The sequence below is a fragment of the Leptonychotes weddellii genome, chromosome 2 (genome assembly GCF_054177405.1).
Source record: "Leptonychotes weddellii isolate Sample4059 chromosome 2, ASM5417740v2, whole genome shotgun sequence".
NCBI lineage: Eukaryota > Metazoa > Chordata > Mammalia > Carnivora > Phocidae > Leptonychotes > Leptonychotes weddellii.
This window is the reverse complement of record NC_138370.1, coordinates 168,007,003-168,019,489: the sequence shown is the minus strand read 5'-3', so window position 1 is coordinate 168,019,489 and position 12,487 is coordinate 168,007,003. Positions and strand designations below refer to the sequence as shown.

Here is a 12,487-nt window from a genome sequence, read left to right as displayed (position 1 = left end):
ATTGAATTAATTATGTTCTTAGTAGTCTGTATTTTATGATGTTTTAATATCTTAGAGGGCCTTACAAACTTGAAGAGAGACTGCCCCTCCCAGGGCTAATTAATTTCTAATATAGTAACTGGGAAATACCTCTCATGTGCAAATTAATCAGCTCCTTTATCCAAAGCAAGGTGGACTCTCACATAGCAAACTACTATTCCTACTACTATTCCTAGCCTAAATCCACCCAAGGCAAAGCACCAGACAGATAGGGACACCTGTAGGCACTAATGCCCACTGAAATTATTCAAACTGGCCAATTCAAAACTGTTTATGTTGCCCTGCCTCACCTTTCCCCTGGAAACCACAGTAAGGGCTCTGACTCAAGCTTTCCCCTTCCTCTTGACTCTGCTTCCTGACCAAACCAGATACTTCCCTATGTGGCCATGCACGGCATGGCATGCCCTCTTGTCCTGGGAAATATAAGTTATAAATTCTTCTTTCAATGGCATTAGCCTCTCCTACAGTCACTTAATCAACCCCATAAATTAAAATCCCAAAGATACATTTTGAGACACTCGTCATACACAACCCTTACCTTCCATGAGTTACAAGAAACCTCTAATAAATTCCCAGTTTTGTTTCTGTTGTTTTCAGTTTTCTTCCTATTATTACAATCAGAATAATCTGATAAATGCAAAATTCAATTGGATCTCACAAATATGTACTAAATGCTTTCTAAGCTTCATGTTCGAGCTCTGGGCTAGAGACGTCACTACCCAAGATGATGATAGTGACAAATACATGAATGAACCACAGCAAGGTGACAAATCAACTGTAATAATGGTGAAGTCTGTAAAAAATTTAAGATAACCAAGATTAAAAAAATAATGAAATCTGTCAAGGGCAGAGGGACTGGGAGAATTTGCCAGGTAGATAAGGGTAGAATGGAATTTTAAGCAAAGATAACAGTTTGGCAAAGGTAATGTGTCCTGAAACAGCATGACATGTAGGGAGAAGAGTGGCTAGTAAGATATAGCTGGAGCCCAAGAACATGTGTGTATAGTGTAGTGGGTATTGACCTTGAAGCTGGCTGGGATCAAGAAGGGAAAGATCACATATGTCAGACTTAGAAATTTGGACCTCATTCTGTAAGCCGATTAAAAAAAATCAGAGGCTTGAGGCTAAGAAGTGACAAGATGTCACCACTAAAGCAATCATCAAGTAGTGAGCCATAGACTAAGCTGGCAGTCTTGAGAGTAGGAGCCAAATCACATTCATCTTGCATTCCCTACCATGACTAATACTGCACTTTGCATAGAGTGGTTACTGAGTAATGATTGAATAAATACTGTTCTTGTTCCTCCCCCTGTTGAGTGTCTCTTAACCAGTCTCAGACTCTTAAGAAATTCTCTCTGCCTCTGGCTAGGTTAGATTTCCCCACCCAGATCTCCCCAGCTTTCCCTCCCCTATAGCAATTACTCCTATATTGTCGCGATTAATATCCTTGTCTTTCCCCCCTATTGCCTGACATCATTTTGATGAAGAGGACCATGTATGTCATTCCTAACTGCATTCCAGCCAATGACAGAGAAAGCCTGGGACATTAGGGGCTTCATGAGTGCTCTTTGGGTGAATAGAAGAATGAGTGAATGACAGAATGAGTGAATGATTGAGTGGCAGAATGAAGGACATCTGGTTAGAGGTCAGCCCTGTTCTTCCTAGAGTCAAACAGTGTCAGCATGTGAGAGTGTTTTGTTTTCTGGGCATGGGTGCCGTTTGCCCCAGGTGCTTCACAGGCCTTTCCAGAGCTGTTTTCTGATGCCTTTAATCTCAATATCTTCACCTTTTCACGTGATAGAGCAGCAATTCATTTGCCCACATGCATGGTGACTCACAGCGGTAACACAGAGAAAGGGCAGCTTGTCTTCTCCTTTTGCCAGCTTTCCAGGATGGCAACTGGCATTCTTTGTAAAAAACATAGGTTAGAGACTGAAAATTCAAAAGAAAGAATCTCTAGGATCTTCTTCTGCCCCAAGATACTGAGGTGGCAAGAGTGCAAACATGTTCATACCCATAGGTGATGTATGTATGTGTATGTGTCTATAGGTGCGCAGCCGTCTGTGTATTTTGGAAATTTTATCCAAAAGGATCAGACTTCTTTGTAAGATGTTTAAGATGTTTTAGAGTGATTTTCTTTTTTAAAAAAAAGGTATGAAGAACACAAAGAAGATCAATGAATTTCCTTGTATGAAAAATTGTTATAAAACACTAAAAAAAATTTTAAAGAACATATAAAACATTCAAACAGCTTTATTACCCAAGGGAAAAGTTCCTATTATTATTAGGTTGATCTATTAAAAACTGCTGATACTCTGCCATTTTTACTTAACACAAACAGCGATTTCTTTTGGTTTAATTTAATACAAAACCACGAGTTAGTTTTAAGATGGATTCAGAATAAGAACCAAGTTTTGCACATGGCTCCAAACAAAATGGGTCCAATATTATGGGGTGTGACATAGGGCATTCCATTAAGATAACTAAACTTTAATAGATTTTCAATTTGCATTCATACTGAATGTATCCCATCAACTCTTTCCTGTCTCTTATTTTTCTAAAGTAAAATTTTAGCAGTATGCATCATCTGATTTGCTGAATGGGAATTCTGAAATCGTATGACTAATGAGCATTTTAAATTTGGAATGCCAGTACTGTTCAGTAGGTTTAAGATGAATGGTTTTGTCACCTAATTAGATTTCAGCTGATGTTTAGCCAATTTCCTCCTTTTCTGACAACGAATAAGTTTTCAAAGCACATGATTTGACCCAACAAATTAATATCACTTTGATGTAGCAACTCAGCATTTTGTCTGAACGTGAGGTTACTGTTGAGGAAAGGACTAGTTTTCTACCAATTTTGGCCAAGTATTACTGCATGGTTAAGCCTCAGCTCAGAACAAAATCTCACCCAGTGATAGAACAGTGACTGTACCTGCAGGTGCCAGCCCCCGAGATCAAGGAACAATATTGTAGTAACAAACACATAAGAGTAAAAAATAAAATCAGCTTTTCAACTTGCAATCAACTGCCACCGACCAGGTTGCATAAGACATGCACTGTCTTAACCGGTAGGTGCTCACCAATTCTGTTTAGACTTTATGTAACCCCCAATGGAAACCTGACATCCATCATTTAAATCTTTGATGAAGAGAAGAATGACATAACCTCAATCTGGTCATGAGAAAAACACCAGGCAAACTCCAAAAGGGAGACAGTCTCAAAACACCTGCCCAGTCCTCCTGAAAACTCTCAAGGTCATCAGAAACAAGGAACATCTGGGAAACATCACAGGCGAGAGGCACTTAGTGGAAGAGTCATGGGTACTAAATGTCATGTGGAATCTTGGCTGGGATCATCCATTAGGAGATGAAAACTTATGTTTGCATCCAAATCTCCACATGAAAGTTTATAACAGCTTTATTCATAATTGCCAAAACATATGGAAGAAACTGGTATATTCTTTAGTAAGTGAATGGATAAACTGTGCTACATCCAGAAAATGGAGTATTATTCTGTGCTAAAAAGAAATGAGCTATCAAGCCATGAAAAGACATGGTGGAAACTTAAAATCATATTACTGAGTGAAAGAAGCCAATCTGAGAAGAATAAATTCTGTATGATTCCAACTACATGAAATTCATGAAAGGCAAAACTATGAAGACAATAAAAAGATTGGGGATTACCAGAGATTGGGTGGAGGGGGGATAAATACATGGCACACAGAGGATATTTAGGGCAGTGAAACTACTCTGTATGATGCTATAATTGTGGAACTATGTCATTATACATTTGTCAAAATACATAGACTGTACACCAACAGTGAACTATTATGGAAACTGTGGAGTTTGGGTAATTATAATGTGTCAAGAAAAGTTCATCAACTATAATGATTGTACCACTGCAATGGAGGATGTTGACTGTGAGTAGCTGTGTCAGAGAGAGACAGGGTATATATATGGTAATTCTCTGGGAATTTTGCTGGGAACCAAAAACTACTCTTCAAAATAAAGTCTATTAATGATTACATAAAGAACATTAGGTAAAAAGTATGGAGGGCTGAACAAAGTATGGAATTTAACTAGTAATAATATATCCATGTTGGTTCAATAGTTTTATAACTGTAGCACTATAATGGAAAAGATGCGAGGTACAGAGACCTGGGTGGGATGTGGGGCAAGAGAACCAACTTCACAATTATCTTGTAAGGCTAATAATATTCTTACATTTGAAAATACATAAATTTAGAATGAGAAGAGAAAGAAAGAGTTTACAATTTATCAAAGTTTGGGCACATTAATTTCTTTTTAATAAGAATATTGGAAGTGGCCTCCACTTAATTCTTCTCCAGTGGTGTGTCAAGCATCTGCTCAGCCCATCTGAGGCTCGGGTCTACGTCTGTACCATGAGGATCCAGTATGAACTTTCCTCTTGGGGTTTGTGTGGGAAAAAGTCAATGCACCTTTACATACTTCTCCAGGAGGCAGTGATCTGCTTCATCCTGGGAGCATGGGGAGACAGTTGGAACCTGCTCTGGACAGTCTTGCTAGGGCTCCAAACCTCTCCAGTTTCCCCAGGGCACCGAAGTACAAGTGCATCATTTTCTCAGTATACTGAGATGTGAAATAATAACACAGCCTCAGCACAAAGCTGGCACATATACACTAACTGGGAGTGATGGTCTATTTCTCTCCATGAACACCCATGAAAGGGTGGGGAACATAGGCAATGATGAGGGGACCAATGACACCAACAGGGAGGAGATGACATATGAGCTGAATCTTGAAGGATGAGCAGGTGTGTGCCTGGCAAACTCAGACTAGAAGAACACTCCAAGTAAGGATAACAGCAGGATCAAAGACAGGAAGGGAGCAAGCAAGCGCATGAAGTATTCAGGAAATGTTGAGCAAGTGATTTAGTGTGGCCTGATTGGAGGGTGTGTGTGTGTGTGTGTGTGTGTGTGTGTGTGTCTGGAGATGAGTCCAGAATGACAGGCTGAGCCAACAGGGAATGAACTACACAGCCTGGTCTAATTTTGTGTCTCCTGCTTGGAATAGAACAATCAAGGCAGAAGTTGGGATGGGATCACAGGAAGACTGAAGGTCCACGCAAAGCCAGTGGCGGAAGTTCCACGTTCCCTGGCAAAATTTATATATATATATTTTTAATGTTTTATTTATTTATTCATGAGAGAAAGAGAGAGAGAGAGAGGCAGAGGCAGAGAGAGAAGCAGGCTCCCCGCCTAACAGGGAGCCCGATGTGGGACTCGATCCCAGGACTCTGGGATCATGACCTGAGCCAAAGACAGACGCTTAACCATCTGAGCCACTCAGGTGCCCTCCCTAGCAAAATTTAGAGACAATTCTCAGAAAAGATCCTGAAGTTCATGTTTCCTTATAAATACGTTTTGTGTTTTGACTTACAGTCTTCTTCCAGAAAGAACCTGTCTGCCTCTTGAGGATCAAGATGAATTTCTCATTTTGCAGGAGACTGCTGTGGTCTATAGCTCCCTGGGAAACAAAGCAGTTTTATTTTGCCTATGTCCAAATAATTCCCCAAAATATCACATTGCGAGTGTGTGTTTATGGAGGTCATGGCTCAATAAGGTGTTCAGGACAAAGGGGATGGATCTTGGGGTGATCCTATTTTACAAGGAGCTTCGAGTTTGGGGAAAATAGCCACCTCCAATTGAATTCATGAAGAAATTCTTTGAACCACGGAGTGAACCAGTTGATATCCATATCTCTGTGACCTTGAAATTCCCAAACAGGTGGATCTTGAATGGAAACCCACCATAGTTATGACTTTTGGTATCTTTATTGTGGGCAAGGACAGTATTTTTAGAAAATGTCTATTAGATGCCAACCCAATTTCATATCCACACATCTGGATGTTAATCTATTTCTTAAAAGTACGTGAAGTCTCCACTTTTATTTCTACTAATGTAGATGTGAAAAAAATTCATGAGGTCTGAAAATACTGACCCCCATGCCAACATGTTCTCAGTCATTCAATGCTGGGTGTTGACACTTAGATATCAGGACTACCCAGTTTACCACAATCCCCACCATTCCTATTGTCCCTGTCCCAAAGATAAGGGTCAGTTGGAATTTACTATCACTCTGGTGCTATTGTTTCCTTATACCTGAGTTAAAAAGAAAGCAAACGATTTCTTGTGCCCAAATATCATGAAAAGTGAGGTGACAAAATGTAGCAAAGTCCACATCTTTGTGAAATGAGTCTCGTTCAATATGCTAGTTGTGAAAAACAAGCACGTCCGTTTTTAATGAATACAACTTGAAACCCCATTATGAGCCAAATCCGTTCTGCTTCATTTTATGTGAATAGCTTAGCTCCATAAAATATTTAGTATGAGCCCAAAATAAAGTAGTGCTATTGTCAGCAATCTGTAGATGAACAAATGGAGGTTCAGAGAGGTTAATTGGTTGTGGAAGGTCACACAGCTAAAAGAAAGCCATTTCCAAGATTCCATGTAGGTCATTCTAGTGTAAGAATCTGCCTATAGAAGGCTGACCAGAGGGAAATCCTTGTGTGTGACCTGAAGGTGAATATTTTCAGCAGAAATCCCCTAGACCAGGAATTCACTCTTTACCAGCCTTTCAGAGCCTATGGATTCCTCTGTCCACATAGTAACTTCAGGTGCCTCTGTGAAAACAGACTCGGAAACCAAGATGGCTTCCCCAGCTTCAGTCAATCATTCACAAACATTTCTTTAGAGAGACAGTAGGAATGATCAGACAGTGCATGTGGGTAGTCCCAGTGTTCAACTCTGGACGCCTCCTCCTCCCAGCTCTGTGACTTTGGACAAGCCCTGAATATAATAAGCTCCAATTTCCATCTGTAAAATGATAGGAACCCTAGCTACCATGTCGTGGGGTGAGTGTGTTGGGAATTCAGGGAGAGCTTTAGGTAAAATAGGCAGCCACAGGGCTTGGCAGCTATGATAGTTTTGTTATTGTTTATAACCCCACAGATATTCCTGCTGGGGTCCTCATCCCATCAAGGAGGGTCTTTGCAAGGCTGAGCTGTCCTCTTATCCTGGCCACTGGGGGAAAGAGAAGGACTTGAAGGAAACAAGTATAATGCCCTGCCTATACCTCCTCCCACAGGGTTACACCAACTACTTTCCATCCAGGAACTGGCTCCCTCCCAAGGGGTATGACTGGGAGGAGTGTGATAAAGATAGACAGGTGTGTGTGTTGTAAAATCCATCTGCCAGGGCTTCAATAAAAAGGGCCTTCCCTGCCTGGCACAGCAGATGAGACAGCTGTAAGCCTGCAAGCTCACTCTCACATCTGGGATTACACTGGATCTGCATACTCAGAACAAGGTAAGAGTCTGGCTCTTCTAAGAGTTCCATTCCCCACCTTTCTTCTCACTCCCCTAAGGACTTCAGGATCCTATCAGGGACACGTGGGGGCTGAGTCTCAGTGCCCTGATGAACAAGTGGGTCTTCACATGGTGTATCTAGGCCCCCGTCCACCCTTCACTGAGGAGCCCACTGTGACTGTCTGTCTCCCTTTCTCAATTCTGAGGAGAGGCCACAAGCCCAGAGTGGAAATAAGATCTGGACCATTTTCGGGGCGCCTGGGTGGCTCAGTCGGTTGAGCGACTGCCTTCGGCTCACGTCATGATCCTGGAGTCCCGCATCGGGCTCCCTGCTGGGCGGGGAGTCTGCTTCTCCCTCTGACCCTCCTCCCTCTCATGCTCTCTGTCTCAAATAAATAAATAAATAAATAAATCTTAAAAAAAAAAAAAAGATCTGGACCATTTTCTGGGCCTGCCTCTTATACAAGCAAAATCTATATTTCTTTTAAAATGGAATACTGACAGAATCATCTTATCATGAACTATACCAAATAAAACCCTGAGTAGTTCATAACTTTCTTATTTGTTGTCAGTATTTTCCAAAGGACAGAGCAAAGTTGAAATGCAAGAGATGAGCACAGTTGGTGGTATAAAAGACCAAAGAGATAAGTTCTGGCTCCTTTCCCAGCTTTGTTCACTTTGCATAGTCAAATGGTATGACCTCCCCTCCTTCATGCCTTTCCTTAAGCTCTTACTGCACTCCAAATGGCCCCCTCACAAACCCATCTATCTCAAAGTGTCCAAATCCCACACGTGTTGAACGTTGGGTCAAACATCACCTTTCATGTCATTTGCCATGTCCTTTCTCATTATGTGGTCACCTGAGTCCATGTGGCACTGGATTAGAAATCCAGCACATGGAGCTGGAGGAGACTTTGTCAATTATCACACCTAACATCTCGATATCCAGGGGCACTGAGGGGAGAGTGACTTGGCCAAGATCAAGTTGGGGACAGAATTGGGACAGACTCCTTGTCAATGCTATTTAAATTCCCCCCAAAGTTTTTTCTAATCTTTTTAAGATGTGACCTACTCATTCACATTGATATATCCAACATCTAGTCTAGTGCATGGTATATAGTAGGTGTTCCATAAATGCTTGTTTAATTAGTAAATGAAGGAGTGAGTGAGTGAGCAAATGCAGGAGTAAAGGAGTAGTGAATGAGGGATGAGAGCTTATTTGGCTCAGAGAGTGGTGAAGGAATGGAGAAAGAGTAGGAGGTTTTTAACATTCAGCACTCAAGTCAAGGAGAAATGTGAATAGATGGGCTGCTGGTCTAGTAATTCCAGGAGCCAGAAGGATTCTTGATCTGATCTCACTTCTAAGCAAGGAGGCATATGTCAGTGTAGAGGGAGGGTCATCCTGCAGCCCTGTATTGCTGAACTATTGCCCAGCACTGACTCACCTGCTCTTGTCAAACAGGTTTCCACCAAGCTGAAGCCATGAGGATCCATAGCCTCACCCTGCTCTCCTTCCTTTTTCTGGCTATTGCGGTGTCATTGGTGAAGGGCAAAAAGGAAGTAAAGAATAGACATGTCAGCAAAGGCACCAGAGATAAATTGCATACTCTGGGAGACACCCAGATTGAACCACCCAAACACCTGGCCAAAGGCAAGTTTGTCACCCAAGACCATGCCAACTGCAGATGGGTGGTGACTGAGCAAGAAGAGGGCATCACCCTGAAGGTTGAGTGCACCCGACAGGACAACAAGTTTTCCTGTGTCTTTACTGGCAATCCAACTTCCTGCCTAGAGTCAAACAAAAAGAATGTCTATTGGAAACAAATTGGTCGGAACCTGCGCTCTCAGAAGGTCATCTGTGGGGACCCCAAAACTGTCCTGAAAACCAAGGTGTGCAGAAAGAAGTTTCCAGAATCCAATTTCGAGCTGGTGAACTCCACTCTGATTCAGAACAAGAAACCCAGCCAGGAGTTAACAGAGCCCTCTCCCAGGGAGCAGAGCAAAGTCAGTAAGGCCTCCCTCATGGAACCTAAAAAGGTCAAAGAGTTATCCCCTAAGGAGCAGATAAAGGTCAAAGAGAGTATCCCTTCTGGCTCAATGGAGACTCAGACCATAGCCACCCAGGATCCCAACTGTGTGGAGGACCCAGACTTAATAAATCAGACAAAGATGGCCCTGGACTACTGTGGGGAATCCTGGGGCTCTATCTGCAAATTCTTCATCGCCATGGTCCAGAGCAATTCATGCTAATGAGTCAAAAGAGAACAGAGTCCCTTAGGAGGTGCTATGTCAAAGCCCTTCAGTATGCTGTAAAGCTCTCTAAGTAAAATGAACATTTGTGCTATGAGAGTGCAGTGGAATATTTAAACAGATTTTATAACTTTTGTTTTTGTGTTTTGGAATTTGCTTTATATTCATTTCCTTAAATTTTATTTTCAGAGGTTGTTTACCTCAGTATATGTTTCCATGACCCATGAAGTTATGTGTATATGAGCAGTGAGGACCATTCTTTGAGCTGAATGAGCCAGAGCGATGATTCCAGTGCAATGTACTTTCTGCTGAATTAACAAAGTTAATAAAGCTCTGGGTATTTTTCAGAAATATGTTCAACCATTTTTGTTTCTTTATGTTTACTTTCATTTAACTCATAAACAGTCCCCAAATATCAGTGTAAAAAATATCTAAGTAATGACCCATCCTAAGTCATCCCCAAATGTAACCCATTCCAGAATCCCTATCTTTATCCTTTCATCCATTGGTCTGTGGTGTTTGATGCTTACTACACTGTAATAATTAGGATCCCTGATTTCAAGTGGGATAAATAAGGCATGGTGTGATTAAAAACACAAATCACGGTCTCACAGATGGTAAGAGGGGAGGAAGATTTGAACCCAGAAGGTCTGTAAAGCCAAGTCCACAAGCCAGAGGAACATCTTCCATTGACTCAGGTCGGAGCTGGGCATCACTTCTTGCTATAGGGGAGACCCCTGATTTTGAGGGGTTCATTTCTGGCCTTGGGGAGAGGGGCTTGGTTAAGTATAGTGTTCTGTGATGAAAACCCCATGGAAACAGGAAAAGCCAGTCTGGAAAACCAGAGAGAGGAGGTGGAAGCTGCTGGAAGAATTCTGGTTGAACTTCATGGAGGAGGTATTACTGGAGATGGATTTTGGAAAGAGTATCCTTAGGTAGGAAATGGGACATAATGAAGACACTTTGGGCAGATGACAACATATGTGAATGCAAAGAGATGTGAAAATCTGAGAAGCTGGGAGAGGCCAGGTGGCTGGAATTTGATGGGATATAGGGATGATGCTACTGTTAGTCATTTATGTATTAGTAAGAAGGATCTGAAAGTGCTTTTATTCAAGAGTTGGGAGAGAGGAAGTCGTGCCCTTGATGCTTTGTCACAATTTCACTAAGAGCAAAAAGTGAAGAGCAAAAGATGATTAAAAAAAGACAAAAAAACAAAAACAAAAAAACAAAACACTGTAGAGTCTCTGTCAGGTGCAAGGAGGAATGGCAGGTGGGGTGGAAGAGTAGCCATTTACACTCACCAAATTACCAGGACCTACACTGAGGATTGTCAGTGGCCAATCCAGAGTGTGTCATTATTCACATAATCAACATTAACATTTATCTCCCAATTGCCATGTGCCAGGCACTGTGCTAAGCTCTTTCCTCTGCATGCATTCATTCATTCACTCATTCATTCAACATATAATGTATTAAGCACTGATTCTGCCAGAATCTGTTCTAGGTGCTGGAGATACAGAAGTCCACAGCAGATGAGATACAGATGCTCTGCTCCCATGGAACTACCAGTAGGGAAAGTGATGAATTAATCACAAACGTACAAGAGATAGAGAGGGAAAGTAAAGAAGAAGAAAGGGATAACAGTGATGAAGGGTAACCAGTCTTGGATCAGATGGTCAGGAGAGGCTTCTCTCTGGAGATGACTTTTGAGTCTCGATGTGTATGAAGTAAGGAATCAAGCCTGGTAACTCTGTGGAGTAAGGATGTTCCAAGCAAAGGGTGCAAATGCCCTGAAATGAGTTTGTTGCCTACTCTGAGCTCCCACTATATGTCAGACATTGTTCTAGGGCTAGAAAATGGCAGCAAACAAAAAGAAAAAAATCCCTCTTCTCATGGTGTTTATATTCCAATGACTGGCTCATGCTTGGCATGCTCAGGAACATCAAAGTTTGCAGAACCATTGTAGGACAGGGCCCAGGACCTAATTTGTGAAACTTACCCCCATTTGCAAGAGAACTAAACCAACATTTCAGTCCATCCCAAGCTTCTCCTAGCCACCCCATGTGAGGGACATTTTCCCTTAAAGTCTACACAGATTGTGAGCCCTCTGGATCTCCTCTACTCATACATCTCAGTTCCATGTAGTCTTGAGACAGGAAAAGACTGTTGAACACTTCCAGGGGTCATTAAATAATAACCCTGGTCTAGCCTGACTGACATAAACATTGAAGAACTGACCAAACTAGATTTGAAGACTTTTTAAGGTCATTTCCAGTTCATGAGGTGGAGGTTTTTCTAGTTCACTCATGGTGTTTGGCCACTGGCAGAACTGGGAGGAGGTTTGTTTCCAACATGGCAGAGTTTCCTAGACTTGGGCTAGAGGTTTGCTTCTGCTGCTTCACACACAACATCTCTGTGCCAATTATTTAACTCCTCTGAACTCCAATGAGCTCACCTCAACAATGGGGACAGTGACACCCACCTTGAAGGGCTGCTGTAAGACTCACATTGGTCGGGCGCCTGGGTGGCTCAGTTGGTTAAGCGACAGCCTTCGGCTCAGGTCATGATCCTGGAGGCCCGGGATCGAGTCCCACATCGGGCTCCCTGCTCAGCAAGGGGTCTGCTTCTCCCTCTGCCCTCTTCCCTCTCGTGCTCTCTGTCTCTCATTCTCTCTCTCTCAAATAAATAAATAAAATCTTAAAAAAAAAAAAAAAGACTCACATTGGTCAATAAATCTAGGGCACCTAGTGCCTCACTGCTTGCACAGAAGGTGTTCAACACAAGAGACAAAAGTCCACAGCACACGACCATTGTGGAGGGAGTTCAGAATTTCCCTATGTAAACTT

The 12,487-nt window shown here is 42.1% G+C and overlaps 2 protein-coding genes and 1 long non-coding RNA gene across 3 annotated transcripts in view; 2 read left to right on the top strand and 1 right to left on the bottom strand.

Annotated features, from left to right (window-relative positions):
• PROM1 (prominin 1) overlaps window positions 1-12,487 on the bottom strand; it is a 200,683-nt gene that overhangs the window by 27,045 nt on the left and 161,151 nt on the right. The window lies entirely within an intron of this gene.
• Window positions 1-12,487, top strand: part of LOC145720231 (uncharacterized) — a 92,164-nt gene that overhangs the window by 26,316 nt on the left and 53,361 nt on the right. The window lies entirely within an intron of this gene.
• FGFBP1 (fibroblast growth factor binding protein 1) lies at window positions 7,319-9,968 on the top strand. The gene is made up of 2 exons (XM_006741728.2): window positions 7,319-7,389; window positions 8,851-9,968. The coding sequence occupies exon 2, from the start codon at window positions 8,871-8,873 to the stop codon at window positions 9,636-9,638; it is 768 nt and encodes a 255-aa protein (XP_006741791.2). The 5' UTR covers window positions 7,319-7,389; window positions 8,851-8,870; the 3' UTR covers window positions 9,639-9,968.

Bases quoted from the DNA above. Each gene is read 5' to 3' on its own strand.
- FGFBP1 (XM_006741728.2), top strand. From the start codon at position 8,871: ATGAGGATCCATAGCCTCACCCTGCTCTCCTTCCTTTTTCTGGCTATT.